Source organism: Macrobrachium rosenbergii, chromosome 8 (assembly GCF_040412425.1).
Source record: "Macrobrachium rosenbergii isolate ZJJX-2024 chromosome 8, ASM4041242v1, whole genome shotgun sequence".
In the NCBI taxonomy this organism is placed as follows: Eukaryota; Metazoa; Arthropoda; class Malacostraca; order Decapoda; family Palaemonidae; genus Macrobrachium; species Macrobrachium rosenbergii.
The window spans coordinates 45,671,274-45,683,597 of record NC_089748.1 but is presented as its reverse complement, the minus strand read 5'-3'; the positions used below and the strand labels follow the sequence as shown (position 1 = coordinate 45,683,597).

At 36.3% G+C, this 12,324-nt stretch overlaps 1 protein-coding gene across 1 annotated transcript in view; it reads left to right on the top strand.

The window, feature by feature from the left end:
- Positions 1 to 11,124, top strand: part of LOC136841130 (uncharacterized) — a 42,494-nt gene extending 31,370 nt beyond the window's left edge. Inside the window, exons 3-5 of the mRNA XM_067108176.1 lie at positions 8,092 to 8,318; positions 8,752 to 8,907; positions 9,849 to 11,124. Of these exons, the coding sequence (XP_066964277.1) occupies positions 8,092 to 8,318; positions 8,752 to 8,907; positions 9,849 to 9,905 (440 nt within the window). The 3' untranslated portion in view covers positions 9,906 to 11,124. The remainder of the gene's footprint in view (positions 1 to 8,091; positions 8,319 to 8,751; positions 8,908 to 9,848) is intronic.
- The last annotated feature ends 1,200 nt before the right edge of the window (positions 11,125 to 12,324 follow it).

Genomic DNA, 12,324 nt, shown 5'->3' with positions numbered 1-12,324 from the left:
AAAAAACTGACAGCTGAATTCAATGAGATGAAATGATGGAAGAAGCAACGGCTTAGAAGGTGGCCCATATCCCCTGGGGTAGAATGAATATAAATTAGAAGTCCCCACGTAAAAGGCTTTTACCGCTAGAGGACGTATGAAGTCAGAGAGAGAGAGAGAGAGAGAGAGAGAGAGAGATGAAATGGATTGGAATAAGCTGGCAGGAAGGAAAATGCATAAATGTGTAACCCTTTCCGAAGAGAATAAATATTAAGGAGTTTCAAGAACACGGTGACAACGCAGAATTGGAAACCAGCAACATTTAGGACGAATAGAGCACATAAAAAAGGCGTACAAGGAGTAATGTCAATAGGAATGATAATACTGAAAAAGAGAACGAGGAAATGACGCAGAATGGTGACGAACAAAGAGACAGAGAGAGAGAGAGAGAGGAAAAAAAAATTTAAAAAAAAGCAAAACCTAATCTGAAGAACGTCCAAGGAAAAACTCGAGTCACTGCCAGGAAAAGCCAGTCCCCTTTACGCGAAGGAAGTGGGATTCTATGTATGTACGTGTGTGTGTGTGTGTGCGCGCATGCGTGCGTCTGCTGGAGGAAAGGGAGGTCAGGTCACGACCCGTCCGCCCCAGTTGAGGTATATAACGCGCTGCGGTCTTGTTCGTCAACGCAGTTTTGCGCTCCTATCGACGTCTCACGCATCGGCGCCATGGCTTGTAAGGTATGATAAGTGCGATCTTCTCTGTTTCTCTCGTTTTGATCCTATTCTGTCTTGAGATAAAAGAAGAATTATTATAATATATATATATATATATATATATATATATATATATATATATATATATATATATATATATACCTATATACAGTATACAGTATATATATATTATCTTCATCATTCCAGTAGTATTAAATAACAGACGGACGGTATAGAATACAGATTAGGTTTTAGAGAGCGATCGAGATACCAAGAATTTTGCGTTTCATCACAAACATCGAACTGTATATAGTCCAAAATATCAAGCAAATTGTCAACTTCGACACTGGAAAGTTTTTATTTGCTAAAAAGTTTTATTTTTTTATTTGCGCATTTCATACTTCATATCACCTCTTCATTAGTACAATGTTATAGTTCTCTCGCTTAGCATGTAAGCGGAAAAATTACGCTTTGAATATCATAATTTTCCTATAGATTATCTTCCTACAAAGAACTACATTATTGGGAATCAGACATTCAACTTTCTTCTTACTCGGTTTTACAATACCGTTCTGAGGTCATTTCAAATGGAATCATATCTTAAGCAAGTAACTAAGAACTTCTCAGAACTTCTCAGTTCCAGAGGTCCTTTATTCCTCACACCGTTGGGCTGTGGAACAGTTTTCCTACTGAGGATGTTGTATAATTGGAACCTCAGAAGTCCAAGCGAAGATGCAATGCATTAATACCCTAAAACAATTCTCCTTGTATTTTAATAATTTACTTGCATTTTTATCTATTTATGTATTCATTGTTAATTTATTTTTTATTTTCTAATAATTGATCTCTTCTTTCTGTATTTCCTATTACCTTCTGTTCCTTCTTTCATATGTATACACTGTAGTATTCTTCGGAAGCTTGAATTTCAAGTCAGTGACCCCAGTGAGCTTGTTCAGTATGAATAGGGTTCATCTTCTGAACAATAATATAAAATAAAACCATATCTTAAACAGACAACTAAGTTTATTCACCAAGAAACGACACCGTTCTTATATGAATGTTCTAATTTAAACTGATTGCGATTATCTTTCCAAAATGAATGTTAGGAATCAGACAGTTTTCCGTTTTGGTTTGTGAAATCAATGTGAGATATCGGACAGTTGTGTCATGGCTGGAAGAAAACGTAATTCTGTTCATTTACTGCCTATCAAAACACTCTCCAACAGTTTCATTCAATCTTTCCCTGTGATGATATCGATCTGAGCGTTGATTAACTGTGCGAGCACCTGAGTACATGTGTTCACGTGAATACAAACACTTGCGCAAGTGCCGAAGGTTCCACACCTGCATTTTGCTTTCGTTACGTTAACACCTGTTTATGATCTGATTAAATTGTGATGTTGGCGACAGCTTATCATCATTTATTGTTCCGTAAAAGATAAATGATATAGATACATTTTTTCATAATGTTTCATTGAGATTCATCGTCCTTAGCAGCATAACTATCACACATTTTCCTATTTTATGTCACTATAGATCGTGGGGTATAAAATTCACGTAAAGTATATGAACGTCCTGCTTTCCCTCTATACGCAGAGCCTTATAAATCAAACACACTTTTTATATATATATATATATATATATATATATATATATATATATATATATATTATATATATATATATATATATATATATATATATATATATTTATACATAATATATGTATATATAAACATTCATATATATATATGTGTGTGTGTATATATATATACACATAATATATATATATTAGAAAAAAATAATTCAGATTTGTCATGCGAATATTTACCTAACGTTACCTAACGCTGAAGGAAGATAAACAAATGTTAAAAAAAAAATGCATCGGAGGGCGTAAACCTTGATAACATCTAGGGCGCATGCGCTGCTTGCCATTTACGTTTATGCTCCTTTGAGGGAAAAAATATATATATATATATATATATATATATATATATATATATATATATATATATATATATATATATATATATATATATATATACAACGCTCCCTTTAAGTACTGAGCGTGTTTCTTCTGATGAAAGTCATTTTTCTCAGAGACATATTTCAGTTTCAGAAAGTTATATCTTCTCAAGAAAAGTTCTTTCTCTCAAACCAGGATCTCTCTCTCTCTCTCTCTCTCTCTCTCTCTCTTTATTGAAAGTAAGTGGGTCTCGTTCCAAAATTGTGGACTCTGTGTAAGGGGGTGTTTTCTGTAAATGTATTTTCTGTAAGAAAATGCGCAGTCTCTCTGTGACAGCACATGCGTTCACTTTAATTTCACTTTAATCTTTCTAAATCTCCGTCAGCTCAACAGTTCTTATTCTCCCCGATGAGAATTTCCTAAAGGATTGAGAATCGTTGAGTTTATATACTCAAATGATCACTGAGTGTTGCTCGTTCACTGATTTCGCCCTGTTTATGTCCGCCAGACATGGTCTGAACGCGTTTAACGGGGCGAGGTATCTGATAGACATATCTTTACAAGCACTAAGGAAGGCTAATATTCTGCTTGCGTTGCTTTTGATCGTTACGTGCTTTCGAGTTCATTTGATATTTTATTTTTCGATTTGCCTTAGTGTTTCAGGTGTTGCAGTTTCATAAAGTTTTTATCAGTCTTGTAAATTCTTTTGTTTCGTATGAGAGAGCGTCGGTACAGACATCGATTAGAGCCAGTTTTGGTAAATGTATCTTTTTTTTATCTGAAAAATAAAAATTCTAGCTCGAATCGCCAAACAAAATCAATTTTATAAGTCGTCTAAATTCTCTTATTTTGTCTGAGAAAGCGCCGTTTTTATCAGTCCTCTAAATTCTCTTATTTGGTCTGAGAAAGCGCCAGTAAACGCATCGATTAGAACCAGAGTTTATAAAAGTGTCTTGTTTTGCTTTGAAAGATAAAAAATTCTAGTTTGAATCGCCAAATAAAATCATTTTTATTAGTCGTCTAAATTCTCTTATTTGTTCTGAGAAAGCGCCAGTAAACGCATCGATTAGAACCAGAGTTTATAAAAGTATCTTGTTTTGCTTTGAAAGATAAAAAATTCTAGTTTGAATCGCCAAATAAAATCATTTTTATTAGTCGTCTAAATTCTCTTTTTTGGTCTGAGAAAGCCAGTAAACGCACATCGATTAGAACCAGAGTTTATAAAAGTATCTTGTTTTGCTTTGAAAGATAAAAAATTCTAGTTTGAATCGCCAAATAAAATCATTTTTATTAGTCGTCTAAATTCTCTTTTTTGGTCTGAGAAAGCACCATTTTTATCATTCGCCTAAATTCTCTTATTTCGTCTGAGAAAATGCCAGTAAACATATCGATTAGAACCAGTGTTTATAAAAGTATATATCTTGTTTTGCTTTGAAAGCTAAAAAATCCTAGTTTGAATAGCCAAATGAAATCGCCTATTCAGCCCGTGCGACGAGCTTGAATGAAGCTGGGTTTTCACAGCTCGCAAGAAAATGGCGATAACAACCAGAAACGAATCACCTTTCTAGACACAATGTTTCTAGGACGCAGCTGGCGATGACCTTGTGGGGAAACAGACCCGTCAGCCTCATTCAGCGCGCGAAAACACTTGTTAAAGTTGAAGCAGGTTTAACGAAAGGGATGTTCATGTGCCTCGCATAAGCAAAAGCATACGAGGACCTCAGTCCAAGGAGCAATCTCTCGAAAGGCCATTCATTCATGAGACCTCCAAAAAAAGTAACAACAGCAAAGGTCAGAGGAGTACAGAATATAAGTATAAGCAATTTCGTTTTAAATTGTTACTCATCCACCTTTTTGTGTCCTGCCGTCGTCGTTCCGGGAATTGAACCTGGAAACTAATGGGGACAATCAGTTTCGTCTCTCACGAACGTGTAGGCTTTAATATCTCTCTCTCTCTCTCTCTCTCTCTCTCTCTCTCTCTCTCTCTCTCTCTCTCTCTCTCTCTCTCTGTCCAGGAGTGCTTGCCTGCATTTTTTTCTTATGAGCGTGAGGACAATAAGTTATCGACAGAAGTTTTTTGTTGTTTTATTAGTTTTCTGATAAATATTGTAAATCATAATAATAATAATAAAAAGACACCAACCGTGACAATGAACGAGGACCACACACGCACACAATGCGTCTGTACGTTCGCACATAAGCTAAAGACAAAGACAAAAAAAAGAAAGAAAAAACTAAAAAAAATATGGAAGATCTCAATATGCGTAACCACGAGACCCAGTCAACATAAAAATGTATTTGGGTCAAAGTTTCAACATCTGTCTCGTGTAAACATACACATGACACCGCATTGTAACATTCACGTATTAGAGGAGGAAAGGGGTGAGGAAGAAGATTTAAAGGAGGAAGATGAAAAAAAAAAAAGTATGTCAAGGAACCTTAAATTGACCAATTGACCAGAATAAGGGAGTAAGAATATAAAAGTCAAGAGGGTTAAAAAAAAGTGGATTTTCGCCTTAACCAGGAGGAATAAAGAAATTGGGAAAGTTATAGGTGGTCTGAGCTAAGACACTTTGTGTGTGTGTATGTGTGTGTGTTTGTGTGTGTGTGTATGCCCGTGACCTCAACGTGGGCATAGAATTGGACCGCTTATGGATCATGTCTCCAGTGTGGCAAGATGTATCTCTCTCTCTCTCGTAGACAAGTGAGTCCTTATTCGATTTTATTGGTACCTTCGCATAAGTATAAAAAGGGGTGTGCATGCGTGTGAACGCGCAGGCGCGTCGGACCACACGCGAATGATACGTTGCTTGAGCATAAATTTTATAGACTTGTCTGAATTATATATGTTCTGGTGCTAATGTCCTCTTTCATAAGCCCAGTGTAGATATCAGGTGTAACGGATATATTCATCTTTATCTAATGTTCCTTTTTTCTCGGCGGAATTTAAGTCATAACTTGTGATTTCTTTATGCTTTACAGATATCACATTTATTTTCGTCTTCTACTTCTTCTTCTTCTTCTTCTTCTTCTTCTTCTTCTTCTTCTTCTTCTCAGCTTGATTCCTAGTCGGAGTCGCTATTTTTAATGAGCCTTTTCCACACCGTATGGCTCGATAAAAAATTTTAAACAATTTTTTTATATAAATGTTCAAGGCTAACGTATACAACTTAATTTAACGTTTACCTTTTTAATTTTTTTCTTGACAGAGTAAATAGCTTATCTTGTGTTTTTTTATGCAGATATGCGTAACTAAAGTATGTACACATGTATATGCATAACGCACTTAATGAATGTATGCATAAATGTACGTATTTATGATAAGTTCTTCCGTGCACAAATGTACGTATTTGTGATAAATTCTTCTGTGCATAAATGCACGTATTTATGATAAGTTCTTACGTGCATCCGTTTCCTCCTCAATAAATGCGCTTATTAACCATGGGAGGTCTCTTGCGGCTCAACCTCCGAAATTCTGACAGATTTTATTATTAAACATCTGGAAGTTTTCTCCCCATATGCATACATAATACATTACCTCGCAAGTCCTAGATGTTGTGACGCCAGTTTTAGTAACCATAAGTCAACCAAACCTACCCTGCCCTAAAATGGAAAACTGCAGTATCGGCAATATTTTCGAAATTGAGATATGCCACCTACTGGGCTTATGAAACACTAATACACAAGTTACTGGAGTTTCAGAATGATTCTTCAGTGCTTTCCACGAGTATTTAGCGGGTCCCATTTGCAGTATCTGCAAAATCATATAGTAAGGCAAGGGATCATCTACCATTTTTCTCATTTTTGTATTTTTGCAGATACTGCGGTCTTCAGTTTTAGGGCAGTATTCAGTCATAACGAAGGAAAGGAAGACAGTTCTACTTGTAATTTTTCTCCCGTAATTTTTTTTCACATTCTCTTCGTAATAGCCTGACGTCCTTACCCTGTTGCAATGCAATATTTTATTTATAAGTTGCACTTCTGCGTCTTTCCATTCTTTATTCTGTTCTTTGGTGCGGCGAAACCCTTAGTTCTTTACATTCTTTATCAGTGGTATCTTTTCAGTACACGAAGTCGTTGACGCAACCGGACTATTTCGTTATGAGTAACTGCTTATTATGCCTCTGTATTCGAGAGTTACGCTCGAAAGTATAAACGTAACGAGAACGGTAGAAAAGAGGAAAGAATCACTCATCAAACAAACATGAAGTGAAAGTAGGAAGGCGCCGCCAGTTCAACTTGCAAGCGTTTCCTGTAGTTCATGAGACTATGAGACTGTGCCATAGACCTACCCATTGTTTACATTCGTCTTAGCGCTCTGGGCGTCTTCTATTCAGAATGCGACCTCCGCGCATTCCCGAAACATTTTACGACAGAACAATACGCCGCCGCTGTTGCAATGGCGCTCTGCAATTAGAGTTCGCTTCCTACGTTACTCTGACGTATAATGTAAGATGTTCCTCACTGCGGGTAATTTTACAACTTGCGGTTTAGACCAGGTCATGCATACGTAATTGTCAAAGAGGTTTTTTTTATTTTAATTTTTCCCGGGAACGCCTTTTTTTTTCTTGTGTGTTCAGATGGATGTGTGTATGTATGTATATATGTATGTATATATACATACACTATATATATACATATTTATATATATCTATGTATATTTATGTATACGTACATATATAAATTTAATATATATATAAATTATATATGTGTGGGTATGTGTGTGTGTGTGTTTATGCATGTAGGACGTTTGTACGTATGTATGTTTCCCGATGTATTTTACATACGGACGCATGAGTTACTTCAGATTTGAAACTCTGGTCAAGGACAGTGAACATAATTATATGCAAATACCAAAGGCTTTTGTACAAAACTCATCACAGTTTGTAGGCATACAAATGTGCACGCTTTCATTTATAAATTTCATAATTTTTTTTTTTAAAGAACGAATGGGTGGGTTCGTGGATACATTCACCTTATGTATTATGTAGTTATGTATTATTTATTTCATGGATGAATAAAACATTAATTTATACATAGGCTCATTACACTTGTGTGTTATATTTATTTGTGTTTATTATTTAAATTTGAATCGTCAGTTATGTATGAACATACTCAAGTGCAGTTACGGACATATACACCCACACACACACACACACACACACACACACACACACACACACACATATATATATATATATATATATATATATATATATATATATATATATATATATATATATATATATATATATATATACATACACATACATATATATAGAATGTATATATATATATAAAAACAACACACACACACACACATATATATATATATATATATATATATATATATATATATATATATATATATATATATATATATATATATATATATTATTGTTACCAGCTTATTTTTCCCCTCTCCCTCACTCAGTTGGTCCTGTTGGCTTGTGTGGCGGCCGTGGGTTATCAGCGCCCCAGCAGCAAGGCACGGGTACCAGCCGCCACAGCAACCCTCTAGCCTCTACCAGACGCCCACGAGACCGACCCGGCCGACCACACGCCCACCTCCTCCACCACCACCACCCCAGCCACCCACCCAACTCCCTGCCCTCGGACCCAGCCCCTCCCCATCCAAATCAGGATTTAAATACCTACAATGTAAGTTTCCGCTTAGAGTTCTTACTAGATGCTAAGGCATGTCCCATGGTTTGAGAATATTGGTTTTCTGGTCAGCCCCAGGAAAAAGGCAGCTTTCCTTAGCTACAAATAACGATATAGATATTCCATTCAATGATGCAAACATTTGAAATGAGACCTAGAAGTGCACTTCAACCTATCCCCTTGATTGCCTTCATAAATTAATTACTTTCGTCATTACTGAAGCCATAGTCTGGGTGTAAGAAGCAGTAAGCTAATGAATAAGGTTCCTAAAGGGTTACCTGTATAAAGTAGATAATAACATAACTTGTCGACGATGTTTGTAATTGTCTGTTGGAGAAGGGACCCCAAAAGCTTCATTTTTGCAAGCACGATTAATACAAGGTATTTTGAGCATTCATTCCTTGAGCACATCCCTGACTTCCTTCCCCAGCCCCCTCCACCTGGCCAGATGGAAGGGATGCCCTACGACTTCACCTGGGGCGTGGAAGACCAGGGCAGCGGCAACTCCTTCAGCCATGTCGAGAACAGCGATGGCAGGACCACTCAAGGAGAATACAGGGTGCTCCTTCCTGATGGACGAACTCAGGTAGGGTAGCTGATTCTGAAGCTGCAGTAGACCCAGGCCTATAAAATAGATGCTTTACAGGTCACAGACACTTTCAGCCATAGATCCAGGTCTCTGGAATAGATGCTTTAAAGGTCACAGACACTTTCAGCCACAAATCCAGGTCTCTGGAATAGATGCTTTACAGGTCACAGATACTTTTAGTCATAGATCCAGGTCTATGAAATAGGTGCAATACAGGTCGCACATACTTTCAGTCAGATCCTGTTTTAAGAAAGTGAGGCTTTTCAGGTCACAGACACTTTCAGCCATAGATCCAGGTCTCTGAAATAGATGCTTTACAGGTCACAGATACTTTTAGTCATAGATCCAGGTCTATGAAATAGGTACATTACTGGTCGCACATACTTTCAGTCAGATCCTGTTTTAAGAAATTGAGGCTTTTCAGGTCACAGACACTTTCAGCCATAGATCCAGGTCTCTGAAATAGATGCATTACAGGTCACATGTACTTTCAGTCAGACCCAATCCTATGAAATAGATATATCACAGGTCGCATATACTTTCGGCCATAGACCCTGGTCCCTGAAATAGATGCTTTATAGGTCACAGATACTTTCAGCCATAGATCCAGGTCTCTGAAATAGAGGATTTTCAGGTCACAGATACTTTTAGCCATAGATCCAGGTCTATGAAATAGAGGCTTTACAGGTCACAGATACTTTCAGCCATAGCTCCAGGTCTCTGAAACAGATACTTTACAGGTCACAGATACTATGAGCCGATTTTCTACAGTGTTAGGGACCTTCGATCTGATGGCATCAAAATTAAGAAAGGTCCACTTGTTAGTCCCCTTGATTTCAGTAGTACATTCAAACTCGAATTACGATGGCTTGGGTTAAGCATGACATCATTTTGAATTTGTGGAAAAACATAACATCTTATCTTTCTTGACCCTTCAGGTGGTGACTTTCTACGATAATGGCGACGGCTTCAACGCAGAGGTGACCTACATATAATCGTCCACACAAGCCAAGAGGACCCTTTGAAGAACACCCCGGTCCCCAGAAATGTACATTTTGGACAACGAAAGCTTTGGCGCTTGTAGTTCCGCTTCCGAGCCAAAAAAAAAAAATTTTTTTAGAGGACGTAAAAACATATCATTCTAACTTCTCATGCTGTAAATTTCGGAGAAAGTCATGAAGGAAATAACAGATTTGAATGTCCAAAAAAAGTTCGGCGTCTCGAGACGATCTGGATCTTAATTCAACGAGACAGCTTTCCTCCAGAATGTACGACTATTCCCCGAAGTTCTGTTCAAGATGTACGACCCACCTATGCTTCCTGCGCGCCGATGAAACGACTCTTCCGAACGACCAGTACTTTTTTTGTCTTGTAATTGCTGTTAGTAGGTTTAGTTTTAGTATCATATTTTAGGACGATAGTCGTGGAATACCTTCCGAGGATCTGCCCTTATCTTTATCATTTACTTAGTCATTGTCATAACAAAGGACGCCATTTGCTTGAAAGATATTATTTAATAGATGTGATTTGTCTAGACTTAAATGAAATTATATAATTCTTATCATTATCATTTACTTAGTCATTGTCATAAAGACACCATTTGCCTGAAAGATATTTAATGAAAATTCTCAGTTCTGCGAATCTTATTAGAATTTTAGATATGATTTTTCTAAACTTGGATGAAGTTCATATTAGTTATAGATTCCAACTAATCAAATACCGTTTCTTTTGTTTTTTTTATTTTCTCTTTTGTTGAAAACAGATCCTGCAAAAAACAAAAAAAAAAATAAAAAATTCGTTCCACTTCGCCTTAGTGACTCAGGACGTAGTTATTGCGTGTTTACGTAATTAGGCTTTTTTGAATGTGAAGGTGATATATACATATTTTCTTTCACATCGACGAGAATTAATAATGTGTGTACATGACATACGTACGCTAACGAATATGTATTTATGTACACGCATATCCCAAGAATGTATATATATATTTTTATGTATGTAATCGACTTCCTCTGTACTGTGACAGAACGATAAAAGATTTATTGATAATTTGATTTTTTTCTCTCACCAGTAAACTGATTTTTGTTCCCATTTCCTCTTTCTGTTTTATCTTATATCATCTTTTTTTCTTATCTGTAATTTATTCGATTTTGTCATTATAGACACGCAACATTTTGCACATGTAATGCCGATCAATATATTGATTTGAAAATATGTATAATGTTTGGTTATCTGTCCCAAAGTTTCACACACACACACACACACACACACACACACACACACACACACACACACACACACACATATATATATATATATATATATATATATATATATATATATGTGTATGTATGTATGTGTGTGTAATGAAATATGGCACATAACTTCGGTATCTTCTGTTACTTCTCATGGCCCCAATACTAAGTGTGATTATTGGACAGGTTCATTTATGGATGACCAGCATGGCAGGTGTATTCTGGAATTCTTCCAGTATTCTCCAGTTTGGTTAAGAGACCAGCTCATAATTCTAGTAATTCTAGAGTTAGTGGGAAATGCTGCATTCTCAGTATCTCAAAGCTAATTCGTGCAAGTGATCAACATGGGCAACTTTACTTTAATTATTCATATCTGCACACATGGCTTGTTAAACTTAACAAGTAATGGATGTTACAATACAAATGGTCCCAGTAAGAGCACCGAAACTTTTGCCGAAAAATCAAAGTGAAGTAAAATGTTTACAAACTTACCCATGAAACTCACAGTAAGAATTAATAAGTCTTATACTCTGCTGCACATGGAATATAATTACCTACCTGATTTTTATCTTTTGCTAAGTCTATTACATTTGATTTTCCATATCAGTTAATGATGGCAGCCAGCCTTGAAGACAAGGCAAATATATTTAATAGACTCTTGTGGGTTGAAATAGCAAGTCCATGGTATAAAAAGATACGTCTAGTATAATATTGAATAGAAACTTACGAAGGTCGTACATGGCAGCGTCCAGCAATGCAGATGACAAGGTCTTTGGTATTTTTTGGAGTTTCTCCTCCAGCAAAAACCAAAGAAAACGACCTCGATGAAGTTTCTCATTTTCTATTCGTGTTTGGCGGGATTTCATGTTCTTGTGATGTCTAAAATTTAGAAAAATTAAGATAACTCTACCTTGTCACATAAGCGTTCTTTTATTTATATAAAATGACATTAACGTAGTAGTTTCTGTGCATAACTTTACATAAGTCAGCTGTTTGTGGATCAGTGAACAACCGCAAAGCTAGGGTTACATAACATGCCCATTTATAGTACGGTGAATAAGAAGTTTTCTCATAACTGCAGTTTACCCGATTTTATTTTTCTTTGATTCTTACATGACTAGTTCAATGGAACACGAATCATCCAAAGCTCGTGGTGTGT